Consider the following 22,152-nt stretch of genomic DNA (forward strand, 5'->3'; position numbering starts at 1 on the left):
TACATATCAGTGTATTAATATAAAGAATAAGGCTAGGGGTTTTCTATTCTATTGAAAAGCAAAATTTTTTATTAAAAAAATGTAAGCAGCTGATTGGGTAACATGCTATGAATTGCTTTCCTTGCCATACAGATAACCATACACCTGCCATAATGCTGACAATTGTATCCTTGAAGCCATTTCTTCTGGTTATGGCAACATCTGCCAAAGCAGAATCACATCTGCAGTAGGTATTAAGGATGGGAGTTCCACAATGATGTCTGTGATACATTGGATTAGGTAAAATGAAACTTTTTTGATAATCTATTGTTAGGCACTTAATGTGATTTTTTCCCCCAAAATATTTATAGTATTCAGAACTCCCATGCTTGTTTGACCACAAAAATAACTTTCTTCAAGTACCGTAACTACTAATGTTTTGTGGAACACTTTCAGAAATTTTGAGTTAATATACTGTCTCCAGAGACCTCTTTAACATTGAAAATATTACTAGGCAGGAGAAACACATTGACCTATTAGCAAAAATTAATTTTATTATAGCACTTAAAATGCTTTTTTTGGTGTGGTTATTTTTGTGTAAACATTGTATATACTGTTTACAAATCAAAGGCAATTTGAAATCATGAGTAGGAAAGATATATTTTGCTCTAGATAGTGAATTCAATGACATCTGCCCAGTCTGACCACTCTCAACAAAATGAACCTAGAAGTACAAGTCTTTATGTATGACTACAGTGACATTACAGAATTTTGGTTGAAAATGAAGTGTGAATATTCATTTTTATTCTGTGGAAGGTAGAAAATTTTCAATGTTGAGTAACTGTTTTTCAAATAATTCATTCCTTTTTTAAAGCTGATGAAGCTAAGATAAATGAGAATAAGACTCTTTTAAAAGATATTAAGGCTGCATCTTGTTATTTTTTCCAACATTGTTACATTGCACATTAGAAAAACTAAAATCTGAATACCTAATTAAATGACAACAGGTCAGGCCCCTGAATATTCCTGGTAAATCATTTCACATTTTCTACAGTATCTTGAGCAACTTTAATTATTTAGGTTCCTCTAGATAGTTAATTGTATTTTTATACATATTGAAATATATGTAGTAATACATGTAACTAAAAACTTTAAATCTCATTGATGTATATAATTAGTTCACCTTTCCCATACCTAAAGCCATAAATGATTCATCTTTTTTCCCTCAATAATAACTGCCAATTTTATATTAATGGTCTTTTCAAAGAGATCATCCTTGGATAAAGTCTTTTATTAATTATTACATTAATTTCTGCATTTATTGTTTAAATTCCTGCTACTGAAGTTTAAAAAATATACTAGTTAAAAAAAATATTTTCTGGCTTAAGCTAATGCTTCTTTTTTTCAACATATGTATCAATTGCCTGTTATACTGTAGATAGGGGGACAGAATGGTGAACAAGACAAACACTAGTTCCTCAAACCAGGTTTTCTAAGTGCATTCAGGTTAATTTTCTACCAAGTAGCCTTTTCATTTCCCATAAATTTTTATTTGTAGACATCACATTATCATGTATCACTAAGTAGTCTAACATTTTAGATTTGATTTTCTACTTTGAAAATTTACTATGGAAATTTTCAAATATATGCAAAGGTAGTACAAGTAATACAATGAACCCTGTGTACCCATTATTCAGTTTCAACACTTAGCAACATTTTGCAAATCTTGTTTGAGTTTTTCAGCCCACTTTTTGTTTCTCTCAAGTATTTTAAAGCAAATAATAGACCTAATTTCACACTTGACTACTTCAGGTTGGATCTCTAATGCATAAGGACCTACACACACACCAACATCCAGACCCATGCCATGATCATGCCTAACAAAACAAACAGTAATTGCTTAACTTAATAACCACTCTAGGCTTACATTTATCTATTTGTACAAATCACGATTTATTGACCTTGTTTACTTATTTTCTGTATTCTTATGCTCTGGCATCTGGGGACTTGATCCTGGAGAGAGTACCCCTCCCAGGGCTAGCAAATTCCTAGACAGCTGACTTCCCTGAGAGCATACCTATACAAACCAACCAATTCAGAGCCCATACCCCAACTATCTCCTTGATCAAACTTTCACACACCAAGGCAATATCACCCCACCCTAAATCATCCCAGGGCCAGGTACAGACAAGGAGGGGCCACCCCTAAGCTCAGAGCCCACCAAAATTATTACAACTACCCAATCCTAAACTTGCTCAGTGTACCTACCCAGTGTCACCCATTCCTTTGAGGGGAAAAATTCAGTAAAGGCTCCGAGCCATGCTCTGCCCTCCCCCTACCTGTTTCATAATAAAGCCTTGCAAGGCATGCAGTGCCTCCTTTTTCAAGGCATCTCTAAAGATAAACTTGCTTCATAACTATCATTGCCATGTATGTGTGTCTTACCATACCTGATTAAAACAAATTTTGGGTACATTTTAACCCAAGGATTCCAATGCATTCCAATGCATTGTATACACTGTATTTAAGTGGTAAGTTCCTTAAGTCTTTTAATTTGTAAGATTGTTATTTTTGCCTTGACATATATTGGTTAAGAAATCAGGCCATTTATTTTGTGGAATTTCCCACATGCTGGATTTGGTTGTTTGCATCTTTGTTTCATTAATTTTTTCCTTTTTTGGCCAAGTTTCCTGTAGACTGGCAATTACATTTAGAAACAAAATTATACTTCTGGTTCAATATTTTGGGCAAGAACATGTCACAGGTGGTGCTGTGTGCAGCCCTTGCATCACATCAAGGACATGGCCTGGCTGACCTAATCTATGATCATCTATCCCATCACTTTCTTATTTGTATTATATTGAACAAGGTGTTTAACTGCTGTGTGCTATAACTTTTTCAGTTGTAAAATGGTATTACAGTGCTGTGGCAGAATTCAGATTGTTGCAAATTCTTTGACACTCCTCCCATCAAGAGATGGGATCCACATCCTTCCCTTTGCATCTGGGCAGACTGGCTGCTTAGACCAGTAGAATACAGTAGAAGTACACTGTGCCAGTTTCTGGACCCAGGCTTTACTGGTAGAGTTTACTTCATCTTTTGAAATAAAACACTCAAGTTCAGACCCTGAAATGTTATGTTTAAAACATCTGGCTGCTATGCTGAAGAGAGCACATGAAGAGGCCCTGAGACTACATAGAAAGGAAGAGGCACCTTGCTAAATAAGCCATCCTCAGATGTGTCCACCGAAACATCAGACATTTGAGTGTCTTAGTTTTGGTGAAATAATTCTGGATCCTCCAAACCAGCTGCTAGCTATGTGCCACAAAGTGACCTCAGTTGACATCAAAATATCAACCGACTGAGCATCTGTGCAGATTCCTGACCCACAAAATCATGAGACATAATAAAATGGTTGTTTTAAGCCACTAAATTTTTTATTGTTATCATTACTGTTCCTCTTCTGAACATTCACATGACAGACAATGGGAGCAATAAGTATGCAAATACCTTCCACTAACCCTTATCCCTGTTGAACTTATTTTTGTTAAAATAATGAAAATGAGAAATTCTTTTTCAATTTATTCTTTAAAAAAACAGATATTCTACAATCCATATTCTCTGGCCCCAGTCTAAATTTAACTTAAAATTAACAAAAGATAACATTAAAAAACGATTTGGAAATTAAGTCATGTGTATTATAACCACTGCATTTATTTTTAAAAATACACTGTAGCCTTTTTTAATGCTCAAATTGTCCTGTCTTAGGTCTGTGGTAATTCCTTCAAATGGGCTCCTGTGTCCTTATGACCCCCATAGCCTTTGATAGCTTCTTTTTTTTCTTAACAAATGCATTGGTCAGCTATAGAGTATATTAGGGCATTTTTAATAAATGAAGAGGTGAAATGAAGTGTTTTACCTTTAAGAACTATATTTTAAGACAACCAGAAGTTGAAGGGAAGTTTCTTATTATTAGAGAATTGTAGCTATTGAAGGTCAAAAGAATTTTGAGAAACCATACTAATTTATGAAATAATGGATCTTGGTGGTGATATCAATAGATGCAAAGACCAGGTGACGAAGATTGATAGGAAGCCTTTAAAAAATTGAGCAGAATGAGGGAGCCTATTAATCTATGTTAACATCTCTAAATTAGGTCAGCCAGGCTGTGTCCTTGATGTGATGCAACGTCTGCACACAGCACCACCTGTGACATGTTCTTGCCCAAAATACTGAGCCAGAGGTATAATTTAGTTTCTAAATGTAATTGCCAGCCTACAGGAAACTTGGCCAATAAAGGAAAAAATTAATGACACAGAGAAGCAAACAGCCAAATCCAGCATGTGGGCAATTCCACAGAATATAAATGGCTCAATTTCTTAACCAATATATGTCAAGGCAAAATAACAGAACCTTACAAATTAAAAGACTTCACCATTATTTGTTGTATTAATAGGATTAGTTTTTTAGAATGAATGTGAAGTTTATCAGATTTGAATGGTGGTGGAATACCATGTGCTTTTAATTATATAAAACCTCTTATGCCATGCCAAGGTGGCATGTATGAGGGAAGCAAAGGGGATTAATTACTACATTCATAGTGTCCTACAACACGGGATTAAAGACTTTCTTACATTTTTACATTATGAATTTTCAGATGATGGGTGAGGTGTGAATGTTGTCTGAAGGCCTTCTTACATTCCTTACATTCATAGGGTTTCTCACCAGAATGAATTCTCAGATGTTGAATAAGGGATGAATTAAGTCTGAAGGCCTTCCTACATTCCTTACATTCAAAGGGTTTTTCACCTGTATGAATGCTCTGATGTAGAGTAAGTTTTTGGCGCAATCTAAAAGCCTTCCCACAGTCCTTACATTTATAGGGCTTTTCACCAATATGAATACTCTGATGTTGTGTAAGTTGAGAGAGTAATCTAAAAGCCTTCCCGCATTCCTTACAGTCATAGGGTTTTACACCAATATGAATACTCTGATGTGAAATCAGTTGTGAGTAACGACTGAAGGCCTTCCAGCATTCCTTACATTCATAAGGTTTCTCACCAGTATGAATTCTGTGATGAAGAATAAGATGGTAACCACGACTAAAGGTCTTCCCACATTCCTTACATTCATAGGGTTTCTCACCAGTATGAATCCTCTGGTGGAGTGTTAGCTGTTGTCGCACTCTAAAGGCCTTCCCACATTCCTTACACTCATAGGGTTTCTCACCAGTGTGAAGTTTGTGATGTACCCTAAGGCCAGAGCCACACAAAAAGGCCTTCCCACATTCTTTACATTCATAGTGTTTGTCACCAATATTAAGCTTCTGATGTCGAGTAAGGTGTGCATACTGTCTAAAGGCCTTTCCACATTCTGTACATACATAAGGCTTCTCACCAGTGTGAATTCTCTGATGGAGAGTAAGTTGTCCACGTACTCTAAAAGCCTTCCCACATTCTTTACACTCATAGGGCTTCTCACCAATATGAATTTTCTGATGTAGTCTAAGGTCTGGGCCACATATGAAGGATTCTCCACATTCCTTACATTCATAGATTTTTTCACCAGAATGAAGCCTCTGATGTCGAGTAAGGTGTGCAGTCTGTCTAAAAGCCATCCCACATTCCTGACACTCATAGGGCTTTTCACCAGTATGAATTCTGTGATGAAAAATAAGTTGCTGGCGTACTCTAAAGGCCTTCCCACATTCCTTACATTCATAGGGTTTCTCGACAAAATGAATTCTCTGATGTGGCATAAGAGATGTACGTTTCTGATAAGAAGACACTTTTTGAGATGTAATTTTCACTTGGCCAAAATATCCCTCTGGTCCTTCAAATTTTCTTTTGGACTCCCAATCATTTTTTAAAATGAGGCCCTTAAGGCCATGTTTTTTAATTCTTTCCATTATCTTCCATTGGGATAAGCTGATTTCATAAATGTCATTTTCTGAAGATAATGTCTTATACCTGGTCTCCAAATCTGTAAGAAAACAAGAGCGATCATGTAGTAAGTATCTTTTTTCTAAAAGAAGTAATATTCTACAATAGAAGTAAAAGACAAAGTAGCACCCAGTGAAATTCTAAAAATATTGTTAAACAATTTGGAAAAAAAAGCATAAGAGAACACCAGGAAAAATGAGAGTTCGTGTAAGAAAGTGAGATTGGTGATTTAGTAAACATTTTAAGTCAGTAGTTTTCAAACTGAGATGTAGATCAGAGTAACCAGGGAACTTGCTATGAATATTGAAGTTATATATAAAGTACTTGTTTTTTAATTCATATTTATTTAATGCTAATAACTAGAGAACAGGATGATGTGGAGAAGCCCATAAGACTCTGAGTATCACTTGGTTCAACTAATTGAAAAAAATTTGTTAAAAAGGGTCATCTAAATTGAAATTTTTGTTTTGTTTTGTTTTATTAAGATATCATTGATATACAATCTTATGAAGGTTTCACATGAGCAACATTGTGGTTACTAACTCACCCAAATTATCAAGTTCCACACACACACCCCATTGCAGTCACTGTCCCTCAGCATAGCGAAATGCTATAGAGTCACTACTTCTCTTCTCTGTGCTAAACTGCATTCCCTGTGACCCCCTACATTATGTGAAAGCACTTGAAACAGATTCTACAGTCCTAGGCAATCCAATATTTAATATTCTCCACATGATTCTGATGGAGATGAAAAGTTGAGAGTTCATACTTAACTTTTTTCAACTATTTCTCTTTATTCTTAGAATAAAATTAAAATTCCTCTCATTTAAAGGCCCGTACTTACCAATAACCTATCATCTCAAATCACTGTCCTCTTGCTACTACCTGAAGAGGTCCCCTTTCGGATCTGAGAACATGTCCAACTTACTTCCATCTCTCAGGACTTCTCATGGTCCGCTCTGTACCTCACAGTCTTCTGACTGCGCTCTTTGCATACCTGGCTCCTTCTCATCCTGAGGTCTTAGGTTAAAAGTCACTTCCTTTAAGGTTGACTCTACTGTTAGTATCTAAAACTATGTTGTTATTTTATATCTATATTATATATGGATATCAACAAATATCTATGTTGAGATTACATATTTATTAATTTTGCCATTTTTATTCTGCTTATTTCTTATCCCTAAACCTCAAGGGCAGTAAGAATTTCTATGACTCTCCATTATCAACAGCACATAATAGATTTCATTTATCTAATTCCCATAGTTACATACCTATTCTGAATATATTTCTCTGCCTCTAATCTGTCACACATTAGTACAATGATTAAATATTCCCTTTACTCACCCAAGCTATCCCAGCTAAACATATAAATGGAAAGTGGAGGATGTATATTCCTATACATCCTTCTTTGCTTATACCCTATGTCCGCTCTCTCCCTCACATAGCTACAGGTTACTTTTTGTATCCATATCAGAACCACGGAGTTCTACCTACTCAGTTTCTCTTTAAGCTTATTCTGTTAACTTATCTGTTTTACAAATGCTCAACTGGTTTTGTTTCTTTATCCCCCTGTTCGGGACTTTTCTCTTCCATTCCCTCAGAGGCAAGGCCATTCCTGTATTTCCTAGAAATGTGTACCAGTGATTTTTTTCAGACAGGGAAACCTGTTTACACCTTACTGAAGTTCTTAAGAAATCCTTAGTGGAAAAAAAAGTAGATATGCTATGTAAGGAACTCACTAATAGAGATTAAGGGTCCTATAGTCACTTGAGTGTGAAAAAATTTGCTAACAAACATCATATTGGATATAACCAGAGGATGGTAAGCCAGTAGGAGGAAAAGTCAGGAAAACTTAAGTGCTGAATGAGTTGAGTGTGAGAGACAAAAAAAAACCCAATGTTTTTAATTATTATAATGTGGTCTATATAAAAAAATTGAAATTATATAGACATTTTCTACTAAAACCAGAAATAATAATAAAAAAACTAAACTCGCTTCAAATATTATAAGTCTGTATTAAATAACTCTTAGATCAACAGAGAAATAAGGTCTAAAATAGTATTTTTTTTAGAAAGCACTGGTAGTAATTTTTAAAACCCTATGTTAAATTAGTAAACAAAATAAACTATCATGTTTAGAAAAAATTTAAAACTTAAATACAGCAATAAAAATGAAAGAAAAAAACGAATTAAAAATCCCACTCTAAAAAGTTAGAAAAAGCATAAACTGAAGAAAAGCAGAAGAAATTAAGTGATATAAAAACAGAATTAGGTTAGTTAGAAAACAGAAAAAAAGAACCAATATATAAAGCACATTCCTTAAAAAAAAAACACAGCAAAACAGATGAAACCATTATTTAATGTAATGAAAAGAGCAGATAGTGAAAAAAAAGATTATTCGGCCAATAAATTTTAAAACATAGCTGAAACAAGTAATTTTCTAGGGAGATATAATTTACCCAAACTGACCAGAACAGATATAATGCTTAAACAGATTAATTTCCATACAACAAACAGAATGTGGTCAGACTTACCATCTTAATTCCAAGAAGAAAGCTTTAAAAAGGTTACTAGGTTACTAAAGCTTTAAAGAACAGGCCATCTGAATTCTATTTAGAATGAGAACTAAGAAAAGGATGACTTCCAAACTATTTTCATGAAGTAATATCATACTAACTAAAGATCACTCATAAAAAGAAAACTACATAATAATTTTCTGAAAACTGATGTAAAACTTCTAAACATCTAATAAAATAGCATGTTCAAAAACCCAGTGTTATTTACTCAAAGAAGATTAAAGTGGTCAATATGGGAAAATATATAAGGATAATTCAATATATTAAGAGAGCTAAGGAAGGAAAAGAAAACTCATATGATTAACTCTATAGATGTTGAAAAGACAACTAAAAAATGTACTTTCCTAACTAAAAAAACCCACCTCAATAAAACAGGGGTGATTACTTCCTTAAAATGATAAAATATATATTACCTTAACAAAAAGGCAGCCTTGGAGTTATTAGTCAACATAATTAAATATTAGGGGAAAAAAAACAGAAGAATTTAAAAGTAGGTAGTAAAGCAGTATTTCCAGATGATATGATTGCATAACTGGAAAACTTAAGAGGTTTTAATAATACAAATGCTAACAGAATTTAGGAAAGGTAGTAGGATATAAAATCAGAATACAGAGGGCAGAGCCAAGATGGCGTGAGTAGAGCAGAAATCTCCTCCCAAAACCACACATATCTATGAAAATATAACAAAGACAACTCTTCCTAGAATAAAGACCAGAGGACACAGGACAACATCCAGACCACAACCACACCTGCGAGAACCCAGCGCCTCGCGAAGGGGGTAAGATACAAGCCCCGGCCGGCGGGAACCAAGCACCCCTCCCCCCAGCTCCCGCGGGAGGAGAGGAGGCAGAGCGGGAGGGAGACGGAGCCCAGGACTGCTGAACACCCAGCCACAGCCATCCGGGCCAGAGCGCAGGCACAGTGCATGCGTGGGGTCCTGGACACTAGGGAAACAGGGCAGCAAGACCGGTGAGCAGGTACGAGAGGCCAGCGCCAGAGGACAAAAGAAAAGCGAGTGCCAATTTTTTTTTTTTTTTTTTGCGAGTGTTTTTTGGAACTCTTAAACGGACAGGGACCCCAATACTAGGGAAACAGGGCAGCAAGACCAGTGAGCAGGTATCGGAGGCTGGCACCAGAGAACAAAAGAAAAGCGAGCAGCCATTTTGTTGTTGTTGTTGTTGTTTTGTTTTGGCGAGTGCTTTTCGGAAGTCTTAAAGGGACAGGAACCCCAATACTAGGGAAACAGGGCAGCAAGACTGGTGAGCGGGTGCCTGAGGCTGGCGCCGGAGAATAAAGAAAAACGAGTGGCCATTTTTTTTTTTTTTTGTCATTGTTTTGTTTTGGCGGGTGCTTTTTGGAAGTCTTAAAGGGACAGAGACCCCAACACTAGGGAAACAGGGCAGCAAGACCAGTGAGCGGGTACCAGAGGCCAGCGCCGGAGAACAAGAGACAAGTGAGCGGCATTTTTTTTTTCTTTTTTAATTTTTTTTTAATTTTTTTTTCTTGTTGGTGTTGTTGTTGTTTTGTTTTGGCAAGTACTTTTTGGAAGTCTTAAAGGGGTAGGGTGGGACACTTAGGCCAGAGGTAGGGAATCCGGGGATCTCTGGGCACTCTAATCCCCTAGGCTGCAGGGAGCAGGGAGGCCCCTTACGGAGATAAATAGCCTCCCAGCCGCTCCTGCTCCAACGCGGCTCCACCACTTTGGAGCAGCAGCCCGAGCCAGGCCACGCCCACAGCAACAGCGGAGATAAACGCCATAGCAGCCGGGCAGGAAGCAGAAACCCTGTCTGCACCCAGCTACCAGCACAAGCCACTAGAGGTCGCTGTTCTCCCAAGAGAGGAAGGCCACAAACCAACAAGAAGGGAAGTTCTTCCAGCCATCACTCGTCCCAGCTCTGCAAACTATTCCTATCACCATGAAAAGACAAAATTATAGGCAAACTAAGATCACAGAGACAACACCAGAGAAGGAGACAGACCTAACCAGTCTTCCTGACAAAGAATTCAAAATAAAAATCATAAACATGCTGACAGAGGTGCAGAGAAATATGCAAGAGAAATGTGATGAAGTCCAGAGGGAGATCACAGATGCCAGGAAGGAGATTACAGAAATGAAACAAACTCTGGAAGGGTTTATAAGCAGAATGGATAGGATGCAAGAGGCCATTCATGGAATAGAAACCAGAGAACAGGAACGCATAGAAGCTGACATAGAGACATAAAAGGATCTCCAGGAATGAAACAATATTAAGAGAACTGTGTGAACAATCCAAAAGGAACAATATCCATATTATAGGGGTACCAGAAGAAGAACAGAGAGGAAAAGGGATGGAAAGTATCTTTGAAGAAATAATTGCTGAAAACTTCCCCAAACTGGGGGAGGAAATAATCGAACAGACCACGGAAATACACAGAACCCCCAACAGAAAGGATCCAAGGAGGACAACACCAAGACACATAATAATTAAAATGGCAAAGATCAAGGACAAGGGAAGAGTTTTAAAGGCAGCTAGAGAGAAAAAGGTCACCTATAAAGGAAAACCCACCATGCTAACATCAGACTTCTCGACAGAAACCCAACAGGCCAGAAGAGAATGGCATGACATATTTAATGCAATGAAACAGAAGGGCCTTGAACCAAGGATACTGTATCCAGCACGACTATCATTTAAATATGATGGCGGGATTAAACAATTCCCAGACAAGCAAAAGCTGAGGTAGTTTGCTTCCCACAAACCACCACTACAGGGCATCTTACAGGGACTGCTCTAGATGGGAGCACTACTAAAAAGAGCACAGCACAAAACACCCAACATATGAAGAATCGAGGAGGAGGAATAAGAAGGGAGAGAAGAAAAGAATCTCCAGACAGTGTATATAACAGCTCAATAAGCGAGCTAAGTTAGGCAGTAAGATACTAAAGAGGCTATCCTTGAACCTTTGGTAACCACAAATTTAAAGCCTGCAATGGCAATAAGTACATATCTTTCAATAGTCACCCTAAATGTAAATGGACTTAATGAACCAATCAAAAGACACAGAGTAATAGAATGGATAAAAAAGCAAGACCCATCTATATGCTGCTTACAAGAGACTCACCTCAAACCCAAAGACATGCACAGACTAAAAGTCAAGGGACGGAAAAACATATTTCAGGCAAACAACAGCGAGAAGAAAGCAGGGGTTGCAGTACTAATATCAGACAAAATAGACTTCAAAACAAAGAAAGTAACAAGCGATAAAGAAGGACACTACATAATGATAAAGGGCTCAGTCCAACAAGAGGATATAATCATTCTAAATATATATGCACCCAACACAGGAGCACCAGCATATGTGAAATAAATACTAACAGAACTAAAGGGGAAAATAGACTGCAATGCATTCATTTTAGGAGACTTCAACTCACCACTCACCCCAAAGGATAGATCCACCGGGCAGAAAATAAGTAAGGACACGGAAGCACTGAACAACACAGTAGAACAGATGGACCTAATAGACATCTATAGAACTCTACATCCAAAAGCAACAGGATATACATTCTTCTCAAGTGCACATGGAACATTCTCCAGAATAGACCACATACTAGCCCACAAAAAGGGCCTCAGTAAAATCCAAAATATTGAAATTCTACCAACAAATTTTTCAGACCACAAAGGTATAAAACTAGAAATAAATTCTAGAAAGAAAACAAAAAGGCTCACAAACACATGGAGGCTTAACAACATGCTCCTAAATAATCAATGGATCAATGAAGAAATTAAAATAGAGATCAAGGAATATATAGAAACAAATGACAACAACAACACGAAGCCCCAACTTCTGTGGGACGCATCAAAAGCAGTCTTAAGAGGAAAGTATATAGCGATCCAGGCACACTTTAAGAAGGAAGAACAATCCCAAATGAATAGTCTAACATCACAATTATCGAAACTGGAAAAAGAAGAACAAATGAGGCATAAAGTCAGCAGAAGGAGGGACATAATAAAGATCAGAGAAGAAATAAACAAAATTGACAAGAATAAAACAATAGCAAAAATCAATGAAACCAATAGCTGGTTCTTTGAGAAAATAAACAAAATAGATAAGCCTCTAGCCAGACTTATTAAGGGAAAAAGAGAATCAACACACATCAACAGAATCAGAAATGAGAAAGGAAACATCACGAAGGACCCCACAGAAATACAAAGAATTACTAGAGAATACTATGAAAACCTATATTCTAACAAGATGGAAAATCTAGAAGAAATGGACAACTTCCTAGAAAAATACAACCTTCCAAGACTGACCAAGGAAGAAACACAAAAGTTAAACCAATTACGAGCAAAGAAACTAAAATGGTAATCAAAAAACTACCCAAGAACAAAACCCCCGGGTCGGACGGATTTACCTCGGAATTTTATCAGACACACAGAGAAGACATAATACCCATTCTCCTTAAAGTTTTCCAAAAAATAGAAGAGGAGGGAATACTCCCAAACTCATTCTATGAAGCCAATATCACCCTAATACCAAAACCAGGAAATAACCCACCAAAAAAGAAAATTACAGACCAATATCCCTGATTAATGTAGATGCAAAAAATACTTAATAAAATATTAGCAAATCGAATTCAAAAGTATATCAAAAGGATCATACACCATGACCAAGTGGGATTCATCCCAGGGATGCAAGGATGGTACAACATTCGAAAATCCATCAACATCATCCACCACATCAACAAAAAGAAAGACAAAAACCACATGATCATCTCCATAGATGCTGAAAAAGCATTTGACAAAATTCAACAACCATTCATGATAAAAACTCTCATCAAAATGGGAATAGAGGGCAAGTACCTCAACATAATAAAGGCCATATATCATAAAACCACAGCCAACATTATACTGAACAGCGAGAAGCTGAAAGCTTTTCCTCTGAGATCAGGAACTAGACAGGGATGCCCACACCCCCCACTGCTATTTAACATAGTACTGGAGGTCCTAGCCACGGCAATCAGACAAAACAAAGAAATACAAGGAATCCAGATTTGTAAAGAAGAAGTTAAACTGTCACTATTTGCAGATGACATAATATTGTACATAAAAAACCCTAAGGACTCCACTCCAAAACTACTAGAACTGATATCGGAATACAGCAAAGTTGCAGGATACAAAATTAACACACAGAAATCTGTAGCTTTCCTATACACTAACAATGAACCAATAGAAAGAGAAATCAGGAAAACAATTCCATTCACAATTGCATCAAAAAGAATAAAATGCCTAGGAATAAATCTAACCAAAGAAGTGAAAGACTTATACTCTGAAAACTACAAGTCACTCTTAAGAGAAATTAAAGGGGACACTAACAAATGGAAACTCATCTCGTGCTCGTGGCTAGGAAGAATTAATATCGTCAAAATGGCCATCCTGCCCAAAGCAATATACAGATTTGATGCAATCCCTATCAAATTACCAGCAACATTCTTCAATGAACTGGAATAAATAATTCAAAATTCATATGGAAACACCAAAGACCCCGAATAGCCAAAGCAATCCTGAGAAAGAAGAATAAAGTAGGGGGGATCTCACTCCCCAACTTCAAGCTCTACTATAAAGCCATAGTAATCAAGACAATTTGGTACTGGCACAAGAGCAGAGCCACAGACCAATGGAACAGACTAGAGAATCCAGACATTAACCCAGACATATATGGTCAATTAATATTTGATAAAGGAGCCATGGACATACAATGGCGAAATGACAGTCTCTTCAACAGATGGTGCTGGCAAAACTGGACAGCTACATGTAGGAGAATGAAACTGGACCATTGTCTAACCCCATATACAAAAGTAAACTCAAAATGGTTCAAAGACCTGAATGTAAGTCACGAAACCATTAAACTCTTGGAAGAAAACATAGGCAAAAACCTCTTAGACATAAACATGAGTGACCTCTTCTTGAACATATCTCCCCGGGCAAGGAAAACAGCAGCAAAAATGAACAAGTGGGTCTATATTAAGCTGAAAAGCTTCTGTACAGCAAGAGATACCATCAATAGAACAAAAAGGAACCCTACAGTATGGGAGAATATATTTGAAAATGACACATCTGATAAAGGCTTGATGTCCAAAATATATAAAGAGCTCACAAGCCTCGACAAACAAAAAACAAATAATCCAATTAAAAAATGGGCAGAGGAACTGAACAGACAGTTCTCCAAAAAAGAAATATGGATGGCCAACAGACACATGAAAAGATGCTCCACATCGCTAATTATCAGAGAAATGCAAATTAAAACTACAATGAGGCATCACCTCACACCAGTAAGGATGGCTGCCATCCAAAAGACAAACAATAACAAATGTTGGTGAGGCTGTGGAGAAAGGGGAACCCTCCTACACTGCTGGTGGGAATGTAAATTAGTTCAACCATTGTGGAAAGCAGTATGGAGGTTCCTCAAAATGCTCAAAACAGACTTACCATTTGACCCAGGAATTCCACTACTAGGAATTTACCCTAAGAACGCAGCAATCAAGTTTGAGAAAGACAGATGCACCCCTATGTTTATCGCAGCACTATTTACAATAGCCAAGAATTGGAAGCAACCTAAATGTCAATCGGTAGATGAATGGATAAAGAAGATGTGGTACATATACACAATGGAATACTACTCAGCAATAAGAAGAGGGCAAATCCTACCATTTGCAGCATCATGGATGGAGCTGGAGAGTATTATGCTCAGTGAAATAAGCCAAGCGGAGAAAGAGAAATACCAAATGATTTCACTCATCTGTGGAGTATAAGAACAAAGGAAAAACTGAAGGAACAAAACAGCAGCGGAATCACAGAACCCAAGAATGTACTAACAGGTACCAAAGGGAAAGGGTCTGGGGAGGATGGGTGGGTAGGGAGGGATAAGGGGGGGAAGAAGAAAGGCGGGTATTAAGATTAGCATGCATGGGGGGGTTGGGAGAAAAGGGAGGGCTGTACAACACAGAGAAGACAAGTAGTGATTCTACAACATTTTGCTATGCTGATGAACAGTGACTGTAAAGGGGTTTATAGGGGGGATCTGGTATAGGGGAGAGCCTAGTAAACATAATATTCTTCATGTACGTGTAGATTAATGATAACAAAAAAAAAACAAAGAAAGAAAAGGGGGATTACTCCCTGATAGGATAAAACTAACTGTAAATCAACGATTAATGCATGCTTTAAATATCCTTAATTTTGATCACTTAAAGGGTGTCAGATGATCAGCTATGGAGGTACATTTTTCTGATAATATTCCTTTCTCTTAAAAAAAAATAAATAAATAAAAAGCAGTTCCTGTGTGGTGACCTCCAATGAGTTCTACACAGTGGTATAAAGGGCATATCAAAGTGTGGGCAAAGGGTCTGTTTGTGTTTATACAGAGGATCAAAGCCTAATTTGGCTTCCCAGAAAATGAACTAAGATACGATATGAAGAAGAACTTCCAATATCAGCACTCTCTGGAAGAGTCATACCAGAAGATGATCATCAAACAACCTCAACAAAGATCCAGGCGATGCTGCAGTTGTAGCTGCATTCATCCCACTGGTTCCTGGACTTGCCATTGGAATGAAGAAGGAGATTTCTAAGCTGGCCTGTGCATACAGTAAAACAACAAATTTGACTGGATCTATACGGTTGGAACTCAACCAAGAATCAGGAGAAGTGCAAATTGTAGCGCTCCAAAATCTTACAACTACAGACTATCTACTGTTAAAAGAACATATGGGATGTGAACAGTCCCCAGGAATGGGTTGTTTTAATTTGTCTGATTTCTCTCAAACTGTTCAAGTTCAGGTGGACAATATCCACCATATCATAGATAAGTTTTCACAAATGCCTAAGGTGCCTAACTGGTTTTCTTGGTTTCACTGGAGATGGCTGGTAATTATAGGTCTGCTTTGGTTATGTAACTGTATTTCTATTATGTTAATATGTGTATGCAATTTAATTAGTAGTTTAAAACCTATACATGCTTGTTACTCTACAAGAAGATATGTCAAAGAAATAATCTTCCCATGTTTTCTTCCGTCTGCTACTCCTATAGCTTTTCTTCTTCCTTCCTAATTACAACCCTTAAATAGAATTCATGCCTCATATCGAATTTACCGAGTATCATAATTCTTCCAAGTGGTAAAGATACCTCAAGACAAATGCTGGGCATAGAAGCCACAGGGCATAAATCTGCAAAGAAGTAAAAAGCTAACCTTTTCAAACAATATTGCCTCTCTCTCACATACCAACTTTACATTTCCCTGTATGGCCCCGGAAGATGACTGGTTAGCCAGAGACGGGTAAGATTCCTCAAGGGAGGAACAACCTAAGACAGGCACAGTCGCAGGGGAGCCATCAGGTGAGAAATTGGGGATCAACAGAGGTGAGGCTTAGAACCTCAGCCCCCCCGTTTTGAGAGAAATCTTCTGCATCTGTGGATGTTTTATTGCCCTTGTCTAGCTTGGATTAACACTTAGTCTACAGGCACACACCTGATCATCTACATTTGCTCTCTTACAACACTAAACTGTTTTCTACCTTTATCTTGCATCTACCTACCACTTCAGCATTTTATTAAATAATAATAATAATAATAATAATAATAATAATAATAATAAGGGAGAAATGCGGGATTCACATATAAATCAAGTATAAAAATCAAACGAATATTCATATTTGACCTGATTGTTTATAGTTCATAATGCGTGATCAAAACCGAAAGTTTCTGTGATGGCTGCCCTTGTACTGTTCACCATGTAAGAACTTATTCACTAGGTAAGAATTTGTTCACCATGTAAGAACTTGTTCGTTATGCTTCAGAAGGTTGGAGACTGACGAAAATTAGGCTTGGGGTGGATTAATGATTGTGCATTGAGCATTGTGTCCCCTATACAGAATTTTATTGTTGTTAACAACCATTTGATCAATAAATATGAGAGATGCCCTCTCAAATAAAAAAATAAAAAATAAATTTAAAAAATCTGAATACAAAAATTATTAGCCTCCATAGATGTATTTAACAATACCATGGGAAAAAAAGAGATCTGTCATGATAGTAACTGAAAGAATAAATAAAATATATGCATAACCTTCATGAGGAAAACTCTTAAACAGTCATGAAGCATTTGACCTTACATTTTCACAAAAGGGAGATTTCTCTGCACAAGGTGAGGGTGGCCTACCAAACATATTCATGCCAAGAAGTCAAGCAGGTGTGGAGACAATGGCTAACAACAGAATAAATACTGTGTTCCAAGTTGACAGGTACACTGAATCCTGCAGATGACCTCCCGTAGGCCAGAGAGCAGCTACTATTGTCTGTCTCCAGAGTAGGCAACAGACATGGAGGACAGGGCACGAGAGACCAGTCAGTGGCCGGTCATGTTCTGGGGGCACAGTCACATGGATGGGGCCAGCTGACAGCAGCGTTAATTCAGTTGTGCTTGTTCCCAACAAGTTTAGGCAGGTTTCACTACCCCCACCTCTAAAAAATTAGAAAAAAGAATAAACTGAGGAATTAGATTAATCTAATCTAATTAAGCAACATGTAAATTCATGAGTAACTATGAGAAGAGCCTGATTCTATGAAAATAAAATTGCACATTTTGGAAAAACTGGTCATAAATATACACAGTTAGAAATCACAGCTGTCAAAAATTAAGTGTGGGAGGGCCAACAGTAAAAGATGGGGGAAAACATAGCAATCAAGATGTAGTCTACATTCACATTGAGGTTTGGTTCTTGTTATACTTAAAAAAATTTCAAACTAAAAATAGACTATGGATTATGTACGTGGTTTAGATAAAAAATTAATGACAACACAGACAAGACAAGTAGCAATTCTATAACATCTTACTATGCTGATGGACAGTGACTGTAATGGGGTATGTGGGGGGAACTTGGTGATGGGGGGAGTCTAGTAAACATAATGTTCCTCATGTAATTGTAGAGTAATGATACCAAAAAAAAAATTGAACCAAAAAAAAAAAATTAATGAGACACAGTAGAAAGGCAGGCTTGGACACATTTTCAAAGTATTGGCAAACAGACACACATTTTAATGTCGAGAGTTAGTATTTTCGTGGTGTGTACATGAAATATCTGACCCATTTTTATGAGTTAACACACCAAATACTAGTTCTTTTTAATCAAAGGATTTCTACTGTATTAATAAAGATTGCTGATGTGAAACATAAAAATACAAACACTTCCTTTAATCAGCTAAAAATATCTAAATATTAAAAAAGCATAAATGTGATTCCCCCTCTGTAAGAGAACCAGCCTTAATTAAATGGAAAATGTCACATAAATCACCTGGACTTATTACTTAGTCTGTTTGGGCATTTTACTATTAACCACCTTGCTTTGTTGATATAAGAAGGTCTGGGATATAGATTTAGTTCCAAGGAAGTCCTATTTGCATTTGAGCACTGGGGATGGAATACAAAGATCTGAAAGTAATCAAACCTAAAATCCAAGGAACTGTACTTCTGATAACCAATCAATCACATTCTGAATAAACCAATACAGAATACTACTGCTGAGCAATCTTCACATTCTATTCATGGTCATCTTTCTGACTTCACTGAGAAAACAGCAGCAACAGAAGGATATGCTGTCTTCTCTCCACCCAGACCAACAGACCTGCCTTCATTAACTAGTTTTCCCTTTTACTCTTTCTTGTTCCCTGGACCCTATGGCCCTCCTCCAGCTCCACATCAAGGACACGGCTCCCACAACCATGCTTTCTCTCTCACATTAACTTCCCCCACCTACAGAATCACTCCCATGAGCACATAAAAATGATTTAGTGTATCATGAAATAGAGCCTACAACCCATATTCCCAGTGTAACTATGAACTCCATTTCTCAGCTTCCCTCCACACAGTCTCCTCCAGGATTGTCCTGTGCTTATTCTCATCACTGACTCACCAACCCTTCTCTTCTTAAGTCACTCCAGCCACATTTTAACCTGACTCCACTGAAATAACTCTTGACAAGGTCACAAGCATTCTCCATCTTGCCAGAATTTGGGATTAATTCTCAATCCTCATTCTCTATTCCTACTATTTTGAAACATTTTAATTTTATGTCTGTGGCTGCTCCTTCTCCATCTCCTTTGTTTCAAAGGTCTAAATGGTGGAGTGCCCCATGAATCAATCCTCAGTCCACTTCCCCTATCTGTTCTCTTCTATTTGCATGTGTGCCTTAGATATCACATTCAGACCCACAGATTTAAATTCCAACCATAAAGTAAAGACACCCAAGATGTATATCAGGCCATAATCTCTCCCTGAGCTCCAGGTGTATGTATTTCAACTGCCTACTCAACATCTCAAACTGGAAAAAATAGTAAGAGACCTCAAACTTAAAATATCCAAAACATCAACTCAGTGTCTACCTTCCAACCTGCTCTTCCTACTTTCCCCACCTCTGTACACTGTGCTTCCACCATTCACCCAGCAGTGGAAGCTAACACCCGTATCTCCTCCCTTGATAACTCTTCCCCACAGACTACACTTAACAATCCCATCTGCGTCTTCTTTTTGGCACTACCTTCATACATATCAAAAGTCTGACAACTTCTTCCTACCTCCTACCATTGCCATTCTTTCCCAACCACCATTACTTCTAGGCTGCACAGCTGAAATTGCCTCCATACTGGTCCTTCTTGCTTTTGTACTAAACCAGAGGGATCATTTTAGATCCTAAAGCAGACTAGGTTTCAATTTCTCTTGATGACTGTATCATCTAGCCCTTGCCTAACTCTGATCTCATGTCGTTATTTTCTCTCCTTCTACCCCTGGTTCTAGCCATAAGGACCTTTCTCATTCCTCAAACATGCAAAGCTGTCTTCCTCCTGCAGCCTCTTCTGTCTGCTCAGAAAGCTCCTTCCCTAGAGAGTTACATGGCTTGGGCCCTTACTTCACATCTCTCTTCAAATATCACCTCCTCAAAAAAGCCTTCCCTCCTCATTTGTCCACCTTTCTGTATGCATATTCTACTTCAATAAAACTTATTTAAAGGAAGAAAGTAAGAAAAGAAAAAGAAAAAGAATTAATATTGCTTAAAATGTCTAACTTTGAATCAACAGTTGTGACTTTGACTAAATGCTTCATGGCTTAACTGATATCATCTTATTCACTTGGAACCTCTGACTTTTTTTTTAGTATTAATACTTTTAAATATCATTTAATTACCTAAATGTGAATGAAGAAAAAAGTGAGACTTAGGAAGAAAAAGCATGTTTTTCTTTCCTTTGGTAGACAGTGAGTCAGAAGATACTAACATTTATAAAGAGTGTGGGCAATGAAATGACACTACTGTTACAAATAAGAACCTCTAAACTAAAACACATCTCAGACAAACCTAAACATACAGAATGCAAAATACAAAATGACAATGTATGTCTCTATATAAATAATTTTAAGGGCATTTTTAAACAAGAGGTTCAAAGAGATGAAAATAGCACAGAGGTAGAAGCTACACCAAGGGATCGGTCTCCCTATAGTCTATTACATTCATGTTTCTTACTGATGTGAAGGTAGATACATACACCTGTGTCAAAAAAGGCAAATAAGAATGATATTCCATGATCTAAGGATCTATCTTCTAGAATAATCTACAGTAATGAAACTTTAATAGCTGATAAAGCATCTGTTATTACAACGTCAAACATATTTTCTTCTTTGTAGTCTTTTAGTTCCTCATTTAAAATTTATGAGAAAAGCTAGAAGAAAAAAAGCTTCTCTAACTATAACTAAAATAGCCTCCTATCCCACACCATTCTATTCCCTTACTCTTCTTTTTTTCATAGCACTCTCTTATTACTTGACATCACATTTTCTATTTACTTACAGTTACTATGTTTCTTATTACAAGGTAAACTCCATGGGGACAGGGATTCTACTGGTTTTGTTTACCACCAATTGATAATGTCTAGGTAGGGCCTAGCTCAGAGGGAGAGAGGAAGTTCTTTCTTTCTATCTATCAACAGAAAAAAAGAAAGCAACTGAATCAAAATACAGGTAGAATGGTTCTCAATAGGAAATGAAGAAATAGCATCTATATCCCATGCACCCTTCAAAGGTTAAGGAAAATTGAAGAGAAAAAAGAAGAGTGGTAAATGGCACAAAGAAGTACTTCTATTACTGTTGCCAACTAAGACCTTAATTTCTTCCTCAGGCCATGGAACTTTAAAGGGCACTTTCTAAACAACATCAGAAGGGTATGCCTCCGACCAAATTTGTTGGGCAGTTTCCTCTGGTGATGGCGTCCCCCTGCACAACTGGCCCTTACTCACTTGGATATTGTCTTCCTTTCCTCACAACTTTCCAGGGCTCTTTTCCTTGCTCCAATAAGGAAATCACATCTGGTTTAGAAATGAAGCATCCTGATTAGAAGAAAAGAAACATAAGGATATATGGAAATTTAAAATATATTCATAATTACTTTGATTCAGTCTTGGTTAAATTTTTAACAAACTACAGGTCAAATGGTAATTGATAAAGTCTTTAGAACACAGAAGGGCAATGAGGTTAAAAAATACTAATACTTAGGTTACATAATAGAGATTAAAGAGGGAGAAAAAGGTTTTATTTTAATTTATATTCATACAAGTCCTCTTTCTTAAGAGGCCACAGTG

At 37.1% G+C, this 22,152-nt stretch overlaps 1 protein-coding gene across 3 annotated transcripts in view; it reads right to left on the reverse strand.

Annotated features, from left to right (window-relative positions):
- Window positions 1–511: 511 nt before the first annotated feature.
- Window positions 512–22,152, reverse strand: part of ZFP82 (ZFP82 zinc finger protein) — a 29,869-nt gene continuing 8,228 nt past the window's right edge. For all 3 annotated transcript variants that reach the window (XM_036885765.2, XM_036885767.2, XM_057493469.1), the window contains 2 exons: window positions 21,811–21,900; window positions 512–5,961 (listed from right to left, as the gene is read on the reverse strand). In XM_036885765.2, coding sequence (XP_036741660.1) covers window positions 4,610–5,961; window positions 21,811–21,900 — 1,442 coding nt within the window. In that variant the 3' untranslated portion in view covers window positions 512–4,609. The remainder of the gene's footprint in view (window positions 5,962–21,810; window positions 21,901–22,152) is intronic.

Source organism: Manis pentadactyla, chromosome 15, assembly GCF_030020395.1.
Source record: "Manis pentadactyla isolate mManPen7 chromosome 15, mManPen7.hap1, whole genome shotgun sequence".
Classification (NCBI taxonomy): Eukaryota; Metazoa; Chordata; class Mammalia; order Pholidota; family Manidae; genus Manis; species Manis pentadactyla.